At 29.6% G+C, this 13,183-nt stretch overlaps 2 protein-coding genes across 2 annotated transcripts; both read right to left on the reverse strand.

Moving 5' to 3' along the window:
* Positions 1-8,727: 8,727 nt before the first annotated feature.
* Positions 8,728-9,288, reverse strand: LOC100800442 (late embryogenesis abundant protein At1g64065). The gene has a single exon (XM_003539456.1). It carries the CDS (start codon positions 9,286-9,288, stop codon positions 8,728-8,730), a length of 561 nt encoding a protein of 186 aa, XP_003539504.1.
* Positions 9,289-12,078: 2,790 nt separating this feature from the next.
* Positions 12,079-12,447, reverse strand: LOC100800449 (uncharacterized). The gene has a single exon (XM_006593218.1). The coding sequence runs from the start codon at positions 12,445-12,447 to the stop codon at positions 12,079-12,081; it is 369 nt and encodes a 122-aa protein (XP_006593281.1).
* Positions 12,448-13,183: the final 736 nt, after the last annotated feature.

Raw genomic sequence — 13,183 nt, forward strand, 5'->3', positions numbered from 1 at the left:
ATGATGTTGTGGCATTCTCCAAAAAAAAATATGTGCTCAACAAGCTGCAAGCTCAGTAAAAAAAAATGAAAGGAGATAAGAAGGCTAGGTATAATGTTTGAAAAACATGTGGATGACATTGCTTTGAATTTTAAATTAATAAAATGAATGTAAGTTTCAACAAATTAGTACGAGGGAGAGAAAAACGAGCACTTTTCATGATGTTAGATATTGGTGATGATGTGGGTGAAAAAGGCTTTATTAGTATAGCGGCTGGTCCAAGTGAAAGCAGGTGGGTCAAAATGTTTAAGTAGTTCGATTTTTATTCTACTTATGGAAGACTTTTATGAGTTCATATGTATAATGTATAATATAGTTAAGAGTATACTAAATTTTGTTAAATTTAAATTATAATGCATTTTTAATTTATATGCCACACCAAATAAAAATGTAATTTATATGATTCTATGAATGTCCTTTAAATTAAATTCTACTTTCCTTAATTATATACGCTTTGAACTAAATTAAGAATGTACTTTAGATTAAATATTAATTTAAAGGTGTTTCTGTTAATTAATTGAATGAGAGCATAGTGGTGATGGATGGTTCGTGGTTTCAGTCATGGCGATGATACTTGGTGGCTGGACCAATTTTAATTTTCAAATGGTTTGAAATAAGTAGGATAGGTGATAAATCAAAACCAGAAAAGAACCCTTTTCTGTAGAACATTGAAAAACGAAGATTCGTGGGTAGCAGTACTCCAGTTAATATTAAACATAAAAAAAATTGTGTGACTCATGTAATAAATACTTTAGTCCCTAAATAATACATCTATTCAGTTAATTATTGAATAAACTATCTTATAGACATCGTATTAGATCGTACGTGGACAGTAGTTTACATAACAGTACTGCAAAACATTAAAGAAAATGCAATCATGTCACATTCATAAATAAAAATAATTCCATCGATTAAGCATTTGTTGTTTAGTAATTAAAGAAATTTCATTCGTACTAATTAGCATTTTTCTAATTTCTAAAAGTATGTAATGTGTCAATCATGGGAGGTACATTAGAAAAATATAAAAAGTTAGCTAGTTTATAAAATGTCAAATATAACATCACCTTTCCTTTATGTTAGTATATGAAAAAATATCCTAATTATTACTTTTTAAATTACATAAACTCTTCTCATATATTTGAGAGAATCGCTATCTATTAATCATAATATGTGATTCTTTTGATGAATTGATTAACAGCTGCAAAAAAAAAAAAATTATGCATGGTACACTATTACTATTACACATGTGACATTTAGTAATATTTTTATATAACACTTAACAAAAAATTATTAAATTTTTTTGACAACATTTAAAAAATAACATCAAATATAAATAGATGTTACTAATATATTTTTTTTGATATTTCATCAAATATTATATATAATTTATGTTGTTAAAGAAAATTTAAATGTCGTAAAACATATCAATAATATTTATTTATATTTAACAATATTTTATAAATGCTAACAAAAGTGTTTAGTAACATTTTTATTAAATATTAGATAAAAAAATGTTATTAAAGATCACAAGCATAACAACAGTAAATCACATGCATTTATTTTAAAAAATCATTTAAATTAAATTTAATAATAAAGATAAAAGAGAGTAAATGAAAAGATATAGTCAATTAAGAAAATCAAGTATATAATAAAAGATAAAAAGAGGATAATAAGTTGATATTGTTAAGAGATGTATTTTTTGGCTAGTTACGAAAGCAATGTGTCAAATACATATTTAAAAGAAAATAAATTAAAATAAAAAATATTAAGAATGTTTGATAAAAAAAAGAGAATGGAAAGAGCAAGAGTCTTATTTTCAAGTTTTATATTCTAATTTATAACAAAGAAATAGATTCTTTGAAGTTTAAACAATACATAGAAAATGTACATAAAAATATACACGCCCGTATATACGTGTGTGATAGCAAATTAAGCATGAATGTTACATATATCCTATGAATTTGCTGTCTGATTATCCCTGGAACATTAGTGTCCTTTTGAGGCTTTCGTATCATTTTTTAATTGAAAAGCTCAAGGCAAACAATTAATATATTTGTATGGCAAATAAACTAATTATTGAGATAATACTTTATTGTTTAGTAATTAATATGGTATGATACCTACTATAGCAGAGAAGAAAATCAGAACACTGAACCACGAAAGATAGATATGCAGGCTTCCTTGAACCCTCGAAAGTCTTTAAATTATAGTATATAACATATCAAAATGATTCAAATGGAAAAACAATTAGATGGATAGATTTAAAAATATATCTAGTTTCGTCTCCTACCTCATTTAATAAAGAATATTCTGAAACGGCTGCAACAAAAGACCCCGCCATGTGCTCTAGCATTTAGAACAGGTAAGCACGGAGGATCACAGAACTTCTTTAAAACATTTACTAAAAACAACACTCCATAATATAATGATAATACTGTCTTAATTAATTTCACCCCCTCTAGCATTAATTGTTCTTTTACGTAAACTATTTTTTTTTTAAAGATAGCGCAAGTTATATATACTTGAAGGTATTTTTTTTATTATACATTTGATAATAGTAAAACTCAATGGAAAATTAATTTGAACTTCACAGCTATGTAGGTTGATACAATCATAAACGCTTAAGTATTTGTTTTTTAATTTACACCTCTTTTACCCCATGCCATAATAATGACCAAGCTTTTTGTTGATTAGTACATGTAGAAATAAAATTGAATATAATTTGCATGAGCAACACTTCTAATTTATAGTTAACCTATGCACACGGCAATATTAATGATGCTTATGCCAGGAATTCTCTCTCTCGGGTCGAAAATAATTGTAGCCTTGTACCAAAAACAAAAATGTTGCCAATTTGGTCAAATCAAGTTCCGGTTCAAAGCTTCCAAATGAATCAATGTATGTGCTATTCAATGCTGAAGCTCAATTCAACCGATTCATATATATATGCTTTGTACATAAGCTTTGCATGTCGCCATCACAAAGCAATAATACAAATGGGCAAAACTGTTGACAACGATCTCTGTATAATTGCATGCCATGGCAAGATCAAAGTTTTGCCCATCGACAAGGTAGGATTGGACTGATGCTGGATAAAGAAAAAGAGAAACAAAGAGCATTTATGTCAGATAGTGCATAAGATTAACTTTTTTTATACAATTTATTTTGGATAAACTTTCTGCTAGTTTTGTTTTATTATTGTCATAAATGTAAAATATTTAGTGAATTAGTCGATAATTAATTTCTGGCCAAAAATTTAATTAATCAGTAGAATTTCTTTTTTTAATCACATTTTTCTATCAGAAGCTTAAGTTTAAAAAATTTAAGCTCAATTATACTCATACCGATTAAAGTAATTAACGTTGGTACTACCGCTGGTTTGAAAAGATAATTAGTTGTTTAACCTTAACAAAAACTGGTTTACATCACTGATTTGGTAAACAGTCAAATACTTAACTGCCACTAATGATGTGATTTATGTTATGGGATGGTAGATCAAATGTCCAACTCAGCCAAAACCTGACAATTATAGGATTCATCTTCACCTTTTATAACATATACATTCTACAATAATCGATCAGTTAGGAGCACTAATGGCGATCAATTATCATTCCCATCTATGTCTTCACTGCAGTACTCGACATTACAATATAATGCTTTTTTGTTGCAATGTATCTCTATGCACACTAGCTTGCGTGATTTGAAGTGTAATGATTTAGAGCTTGTTTCAGTAGTGGCTGTACCTAATTAATTACCATGGTACGTATAAAAATAGAATTGAAAGCATGAATCACATCATATTCTTTTAATTTTCTTTTGGTTTAATTATACATTGGAATAAAGTCTGAGGTGAGATCTCACGTGTAGGAATGAGATAGTTAAACACCATATAAATAAATAAAAAATTATCATAAACTTGAACTTTAAAGTTTTGAGTTATAGTGTGGTATCAAATTCACGTTTATTTTTTCTCATACATACAATAATTGGTATATCCTATTATTTGATTTGGTGATTAATTCGGACGAGTAAGATGACGACAATAACTCATAACTCATTGATGTAAATCTCTCTCTACTTAATGAATAACAACATGCATTAATTCAACAAGTGAATTGAATATGGAAATCGTTTCAACTTGTTCTACGTACCCTACAGGCTACAACCTGATGAAGACCTATTTATTTGTAGGGCCGGGGAGGGAAGAGGGCTCTTAGGCCACAAGAGATATACGGACGATAACTAGGTCAACAAAATTCTGTTTCAAGATGGTCAGGTAGATATAGTAAACATCTTAGATTTTTATTTGATTGGGTAGAATTAATATAAAAGAATATATAATGACTTAAGCTGTTAACCGTCTCTAATGAAAACAAAATAAGTGTGTTAATATAGGATATTTAATATTTTAATTACACAAGCATTTTTTTTCTCCTTTTCGTCCAAAATAAATGGATTAAAAAAGTAGTGAATTACGATTCCTTCCTTCCATAGATAGTGTAAAAAACAAATGGAAGAAGGGTTTGTTTTTTGTTTTTTTTTTCGTCCGTCTATTTCCATATTCTTCTTTATTTATTTTAGTGGTTCCAAATTGTGTGTTAAGGAAGTTTAATAAAAAAAAATTTAAAATGCATAAATATAGGTATATGAATCCTAGGAAGCCATTTCCCACATTAATTTACCCCGAAAATTTTCAACAAACTAGCAAGTATGTTAGAAAACGATACTTTCTTGTCAAAAATAGCAAAATTATACTAGTATATATACCTTGTGTTGGACCCGTAGTTACTTAATTTAATTTGCCCGCTAAATATATATAGAGCATTGGTTATTTTTCTCTGACCCTCAAAAACGAATAAAATATTTACAACTCACGTCTTTATTTCTTCTTTTTTTAAAAAAAAAAAATGATACAACTCACGTCTTGGATTGCTTATTTGTGTAATATATGTGTCTTTCACAAAAATCAATGTATAAGCAACCTCCAAGTTACCCCCAAGGCCACAACAAGTTGACCTTATAATTTAAGCATTCTAGTATTCTACTAATTTTTTTCTTCTTGTTTTTATATGTATATCCATGGTTCTTCATTTGCTATATTCGGAAAGTTATAATATCTTCGTGATTTTCGGTCTATATGGTCATCCAAGTGCTTAGAAAGCCAAATTAAACAAGTGAATGAACCATTTAGCTACCCAAAAAAAGAAACATATTCGTCTTCAAATTATGGTCCCCCCACCAAGTAACTGGACAATAATTAGCATCATGTGTTATCCTCTCACATACTTAACCTAGTCACATTCGCTTGTGTAAATGTAGTTTTGTATTGCTTGGTGATGTGTACTGTATTGACTTTTGTAGAAACATGGTTTTCATGTGCCTCCACACGACAAGAATAAAGTCATAGTGATTTAGGCCCCGTGAATTGAAGCAGAGTGAGAAGCAGGTTGGTACAAACTGACAAGTTTATATGCTTCTTACGTTGAACTTTCTCTAGAATACAATTTTGGAAGAACTAATATATGACAAATGGTACTCAAATGTCATCATTTGATTTATCAGCCTAGCTCATATCATATGACAGTTTTCAGTTGATTTATTTATATTTGTTGGCAACATATAGTAACATTTGTTGATTGTATAGGACCATATGCGCATAATTCATGCATACTAAAATTTAATAAACGGATTTGTTTGTGAGCACAGTTTATAATAGATTTAGAAAAGGTCATCTAATATTTCATTGACGATAAACAAATTTACTATATGGGATGAAAAAGTGAGAAATGAAGATATATAGATGAAATAGGATGGAAAGAGAGAGTAGAAAGTGAAGTTATTTGATTAATTGAGATGAAAAGAAGTGTAAAAGAGATTAAATATTTAAATTAAAGTAGTATATAAATAATAAAAGGAAAGTGTAAAAGAATTGAGATTGAGCAGATGCCCATTTTACCCCTATAAAAATGTTTCCTAATTAGCTGAGACGAAAAAATAATTTTTTTAGCACATAACTGATTATACATTGCACATAATTGATTATGGTTCAGACATGCAACCTGAGGCATGCCCCTTTGATCACCTAATTGGTTATGGTAAAGACATAATTTATTATGTTAGGAGAAGTGAACGGCAATAGTAGAGAAGATACCAAAAGAAAATGAACCATACACAAGGGTCGCAACAGATAGAGATGGTAAGCACTCTTATGTTGTATTATGCAACCTCGTCATCCGCGTGCTTTCACTCTCTTTCATCTCATTTTGGGATGAGAGTTTTAAGCCATGGGTTCCACATTCTTTTCAAAAAATGTAGTTGCAATATATTTCCACTGAACATTCCTTCTCACAAATTTCATTCCAAAGCAATTAAAATCAATTGCACTCAACATTCATCCCCTTGAACCAAACACTATTTGATAATTATGGGTATTTTTGTTCAAATAGCATGCTGTATTACTTGACAATTAAGCGATAAAAAAAAAAGCAACAAGAAATAAGACTCTCTTTGACACTATATTTGGTAGAAGAGAAACAACCAGGAAGGAGCAGGAGAGGAAGGAGAAATTGTAAAATCATGTTCTCTTCCTTCCTTATGAAAGAATAAAAAATAAGTGATCATCAACCCGACTTCAAGAATAAAGTAACTAAAGTTTAAGTTTTAGACTTATTAGTAAAAATTATTTTCTATTATATTTTGTATAAAAAAATTACATATATTGAAAAAAAATTAATATATAACTATCTCGTTTAAAGTAAAAAAATGTTTTTTTTTTTAATTTTCTTTTTAAACCTTACTCATAATTAGGTCGGGGAAAACTCACCAAATATTATAAAGAAATATCTGAATAAATAAATTAAGTATTCCTAAATTATTATTATAAACCGGTTTATTTAAACTCTTTTCAAATGAAATTCTCCCATTGAAAGATATATTTAAGCATTTACAGTAATTATATATTTTATATATAAAAAAACTCCAAAAAATTAATACTTTATAAAATTTGAAAATAACAACCTTTAAAAAATTCTAAAAAATCTGTATCACAGAATTACCATTGTTTATTATTTATTAAAGCCTAAATAAACGGGTCTCGTATCATTTGTCCAAGTCATGAACTCACAACAGTCGGAGCTTATTCAACAAATATGTAAAATAATGTTTTTTGTCTTATCTAAATTTCATGTAGGTAAAGAACATTATTCTTTTCTCTTGTTACTTGCATCACTCACTTTTTTTTATAAAAAAAATAGTCTTTACTACTTTCATAATTTGGAGGACAAGGAATGTTATTCATGTATTTTTGTTCCTGCTGCTGATATTCTCTGTGATTGTATATGAAAATGGCTGGCAACTAACAACCTCTGCATAAACTTAACAACTTTTTAGGAATATTATGAGAACAATATTCAATCTAACTTATCACGTATCTCTCTGGACGGCGAAAGGGGAGCTTAAGCTTCGGGATTTGGACCACATGTCCTCTTTTGGGTTTGCTTATTTCTTCATTGCATATGTCACAAAGCTAACACTAATATTTTAATCTTAAGTATCTAGTGTATCCATCTTATTAATGTTTGTAACCGTGGTAGGTAATTGAAGACAACAAAGTGGGGAAGGTTCTATGAATCAACATTTGGATCCTGTCTTAGGCTAGCCATGTGCAACATTCTCCATGCTTCTGCACCCAAATTGTAGCCTATGATTAGTGCCGTCATTCTTCACAAGTGTTAAAGTGCCCTAGTTAATATATAGGCTAGGAATTCTTGTGAAATTATCAAGAATAATGCAATATATATTATAGATACCAAATTGAAAGGTGAGAAATTAATTTTTTTTTAGCTTAATTTGTAAATAATTCATGTAATTGTCTCTTGTAGTTTGTGTAACTAAAGATTACAAACAAAATAACCTGAAATTTGTGTTAATGTTCTCTTAAAAGACTTATTTGTGTGATATGTGTAAGTCTTCCAAAATATAACAACTGAGAAATAAAAAAGTTAGTAAGATGGTAACCAAAGAATTTAGAAAGAGAAAGAAGAAAAATTATTGAAAATTATAAAAGTATATAAGAGAGTTATTAAATGAGTTGTGAGATCTATTAAAATTTATAATTTTTTTTATAAATTTCAGTCAATAATAAAAAATTTATTTAAAAGGATGTGTTATAAAGTGTCTTAACGACATTTCTCTTTGACTGGACAAATCATGCTATATATAAGATTAGTGAACATTGAGGTCCTACTAACTCATATTTACGAATAAGACTTGGTCAAAAAATTCTTGCGAAATAATTTATTAAACCTTGAAACAAAAATTCTTTGAAGCCCAATATTAAAGGAATTGCGTTGCCTTAGGCCCAGTTACGAACCCACTTTCTTTACTTGCTTGTTTGAAAACTCTTTAAAACAAGATAATACATAAACACTAAAAAAATGTTAAGCAATATAAGACATGTGACTTTTAAAATATCCAAAAAAAAAAAACATCTCTTGAAACTGTAAATTTTTCACTACTTGTACAAGATACTGCCATATTCTTTAATGCCAAAGAAGACATATATATACTCCAATAGAAATATACTTCCTGTAAACATAGCAACAACATAAACAAAACACCAGTTATCAATCAATTAAAAAGAATAATAAGGCTACTAGTACATGTGCTGAAAATCCTGGCTCGAAACAATTAAAGCTTGATTTTGTAATTGCAATTGGTATCAACTTTCCTAGAGCTTATATTAACAGAGATGTCACATGAGCTATAAGACGTGGCCTTCAATTTGATAATGTTGAACATACGGGCTTTCCCAGGAAGTGCAGTTGTTGATGTGAAATTCAAAGTTCCACCTAGAACATCTGACAAAAAATTAGGATCATTGATTAACTTTTCTACCATAAAATCTGCTGAAGTGTTCACATTAATCTGGCCACGTGCTGGAACTAACTCTGCTTCTATTGGAACTTCGGCTACCACGGTATCATGAAAATTCACATAACCAGTGGAGTTTTTGTACTCGAAGCTTCCATAGTTTGGATTCCTTATAGTAATTATCATGCCTAGAGTCACATTTATGGTCAAATTGGGTGAAAGGGAAAATTGAAAGTCTTCTAGACCAACAGGGTGGACAGTGATTTCAGGATTTTTGGGCTTAAAGATGGTCATAAATAAAGTCACAATCATAATTGTAACGATGACCAAGAAGAGTAGAGACACAGCCAAGCAAATTTTGAGGCCTCTATTAGCCATGGTTTCTGGTTCCGGGTATTGGGCGGGTAAAAAAATTGAAGATATGGGAAATTCAACTATAATCAAAGTTTGAGATATATTTAGTGTATGAAATGATATTAATGAGGCTAATATTTGTTGACCAAAACCCTGTGATTCTGCCGGATTAAATTTGCTCCTTGTGACTTGTGAGTACTTGAATATTGATATATATAGATTTGATACAGGGAGATTTTGGAATTGAATTTTTCTTGACTCAGTATTGGCATGAAACAGAACAAATATTAACTCAAAACAATAGTACTTGACTCCTAATTTGAGAATCACGGCGCACGAACAAATGAAAATTCGTGCTATGGGTACATGATCCTTGTTTGATATCTAATTTGGCCACTAGTTACTTTCCACGCCAATTCAAAATTAAGCATAACACAAAAATTCATTTATTTGACCATTATATGACCACAAACGGTGGCTGAAGCAAAGCAACAGCAATTAAAATCCTCAAACTTTTTATTTTATTTTTGAGGATCCAAAAATCCACTAATTTGCGCTGGAAAAAAATGGCAGCATTAAATTGATTTTATAAGTTGTTGGATTTTGGAATCACTGGCATTAATGCTTTCCATTTTTTTTATAGCCATTTTTATTTGAATTAGGTATGAGCTGGTAAGTTACTTTAATACTACTGGGGACTTTTGTTTTACGGCATACTTTCAATCTATCACAAAAGAGAATGTTGAAAAAAATAATTATCGCTAGTATTTCTCTTCTTGAAAATGTTATGCTTAGGAATATTATTCTCATAAACATGTTTGTTTGGTATATATGGAACTTTTGTTTCATGAAATGATATTATATTCCCACAAATTATATTTCCAAGAATCATATGACTAGGAACATTATTTTTGGGTATATTTAAAAATATATTTGTTACATTTTAAATATTTTTAGGATTATTTTTTAAAATTCAAAAACAATTTAAATAAAAAAGTAAAAAATGAACTTTTTTTGTTCAAATTTTTTTTTAAAAATGAATGATATATGTATAGCTTCTCATATTTCCATGGGAATGTGGCATTCCCATTCCTTTTCATGGGAATAAAACATAAAAAAAAAAAACATAATAAAAAAAGGAAGATATGAAATTCATAGGAATCAACCATATCCAAGAATATTATTTTTTTAACTTGTAAAAAATGTGAGAATATTTGTTTACATTTCTAGGAAGAGACTATTAATATATGAAACAAACACACTCTTAGTATTTGTAGAAAATTTTAAAATTTATTTAATTAATTTTTAAAAAAAGTAAAAGTAAAAAATAGTAAAATGTTATGGGAATAGGTAATTAGTATAGAAAATAACTTCTATTTTCATGATAATATAATATACTCATCCTCCGGTTGGAAATAAAATTTACTTTAAACAGGAAAATATAACATTTCTAAAAATACAACACACTCGAGAATAAATTTTCATGAACCAGTAAACATGAATATATATAAACTTTCATTTTACAAAAATTTCAAAATTCATTTTAATTAATAAAACTATTTTAATAAAGATTCACAAATAATCTCTATATAAACATGTAAGACTATTTGTTTCTTCAAGTCTTCTCTCTCCTCACTCTCTTTCACATTAACATTTGAATACTTTTATTTCATAAAGTGATGATGGACTTCACTCTCCTTATATTTTTTTTTGGAAAGAATGTAAATTATATTAAACCCAAAATGATACAATAATAAATGGGGCATACCCCACAGTTAAAAAAAAATCAAAAGTCTCCCTAATACAAGAAGACCTATATCAAGATGCTAAAACAAATGCAACAGGTGCGTTTGTCTATACATAAGAAACTTAATCTTGCTAATAACCTCTACTAGAGAAAATTGATAATCTTAAAAAATCAGCTTGTTCCTAGACAGCCAAATGCAGTAATTGCTATAGCCAGACAACGTAATTTTACTTGAACACCTGATGTGGATCTGCTCCTAATTAAAGAGTCAGTAATGCGCTGTAAAGAAGTGAAACGCCTGCCGAAAGGAGCCAAATCACGAATGTGAGCCCAAACTTGGAGAGATTTCCTGCAAGAAAAGAACAAATGAACATTTGACTCAAGCTCATTTTAACATAAAGGGCAGAGAGAACCCTTATTCAAAAAAACAACTTTGTCAAGAGTAAGCAGCCGATTCCTTTTAGCAAGCCACAAAATGAAAAACATCTTAGGGGAAATTGCTGAGTTCCATATAACAGAACACCAACTAACAGTAGGCTTGACACCTCTAATGTATTCATAGACTTTGATTGAATGGTTTAAAACTGTATCCGAATATTAAACTGCAAAACATGTGACCTAATTTATCGAGAGGTCTCGGGTCCAAGTCTGTTGTGTTAAATATTTATCGTATTTGATAAATGATACATGTGATCTAAAAATAATAATTTTAATGTGAAACTGAATACTAAATCTTAAAATACTATTTCCTTATCCAACAAATTGCCCATGATTCGTGCCACAATATTACAAGTGTCAAAGTAACGTAATTAATATAGCCAATAATTCCCACGGAATTATCAAGAACAACGCAACATACACATATATATACCTGATTGAATGGTAAGAAAATTTCCAGCTTAATTTGTAAATAACTCATAAATTTAAACGTTTTTTTCTCCTCCTTGTAGCATAATTTCCAATGCCAAAGAAAACATATATGCCCATCATAATTACGGTAAAAAAAAACATTTATCAATCAATTAAAATGAACAAGGTTACTAAGAAATCTCCCGACCTAGAAACTATCAAATCTTGATCTTGGATATGCAATTGGAATCAACATTGCGAGAGGTTATATTAATAGAGATGTCACATAAGCTATAAACTGTGGCCTTGAATTTGATAATCTTTAGCATATGCGCTTTCCCGGGCAGTGAAGCTGTTGATGTGAAATTCACAATTCCACTAAGAAAATCTGACAGAAAATTGGGATCATTGATTAACTTTGATACCATAAAATTTGCCGAAGTGTTCACATTAATCTGGCTACGTGGTGGGACCAACTCTCCCACAATTGGAACTTGGCCCACAACGGTGTCAAGAAATTTGACATAACCAGTGGCGTTTGGGTACTCAAAGTTTTCATAGTTTGGATTCTCTATAGTGATAAGCATGCCTAGACTCACATTCCCAGTCACATTGGTTAAAAGGGCAAAGTTTTCGAGGCCAACAGGGTGCACAATGATGTTAGGTTCCTAGGGTTTGAAGATGGTGAAAAACAAGATCACAATCACAATGGCAACAATGATCAAGAATAGAAGAGATATGGCCAAGCAACTTAATTTTGAGGCCTTTAGAAGCCATGGTTTCTGATTGTGGCTGGGTATTGAGGGATGAAAAAAATTCAATGTTGATTATCTTGGTTCAGTTTGGTTACATTATCCGTGCCTAAAAAAAGTTGAATTGTCCGTTTTTAAATCTCATTTGGCCACTAGTTACATTGCACGCCAAAACAAAATTAAGCATAACACAACAATGCATTTAATTATTTGGCTATTACTACTGTGATAACCACAAGCGGTGGCGGAAGCAAAAATACGAAAAATCGACAAACATGCACTGGAAAAACAAAATATAGCAGCATTATATTAATTTTACCAAATATTAGCTCGAACGCACTTGACTCTTAATTTTGAGAAACAGTGTACTAACAAATAAAAATCCGTATTTATGGTTATCAAGTTACGTGATCAGATTCTGTAAAAAAATAAAAATAAAGTTACATTATCAGATCCTTGTTTGACACCTAATTTGGCCACTATTTCTTTGCACGCTAGTACAAAATCAAGCATTACACAAAAAATCATTTATTTGACTATTCCTATATATTATGATGACCACAAACGGTTG

The sequence above is a fragment of the Glycine max genome, chromosome 12, assembly GCF_000004515.6.
Source record: "Glycine max cultivar Williams 82 chromosome 12, Glycine_max_v4.0, whole genome shotgun sequence".
NCBI lineage: Eukaryota > Viridiplantae > Streptophyta > Magnoliopsida > Fabales > Fabaceae > Glycine > Glycine max.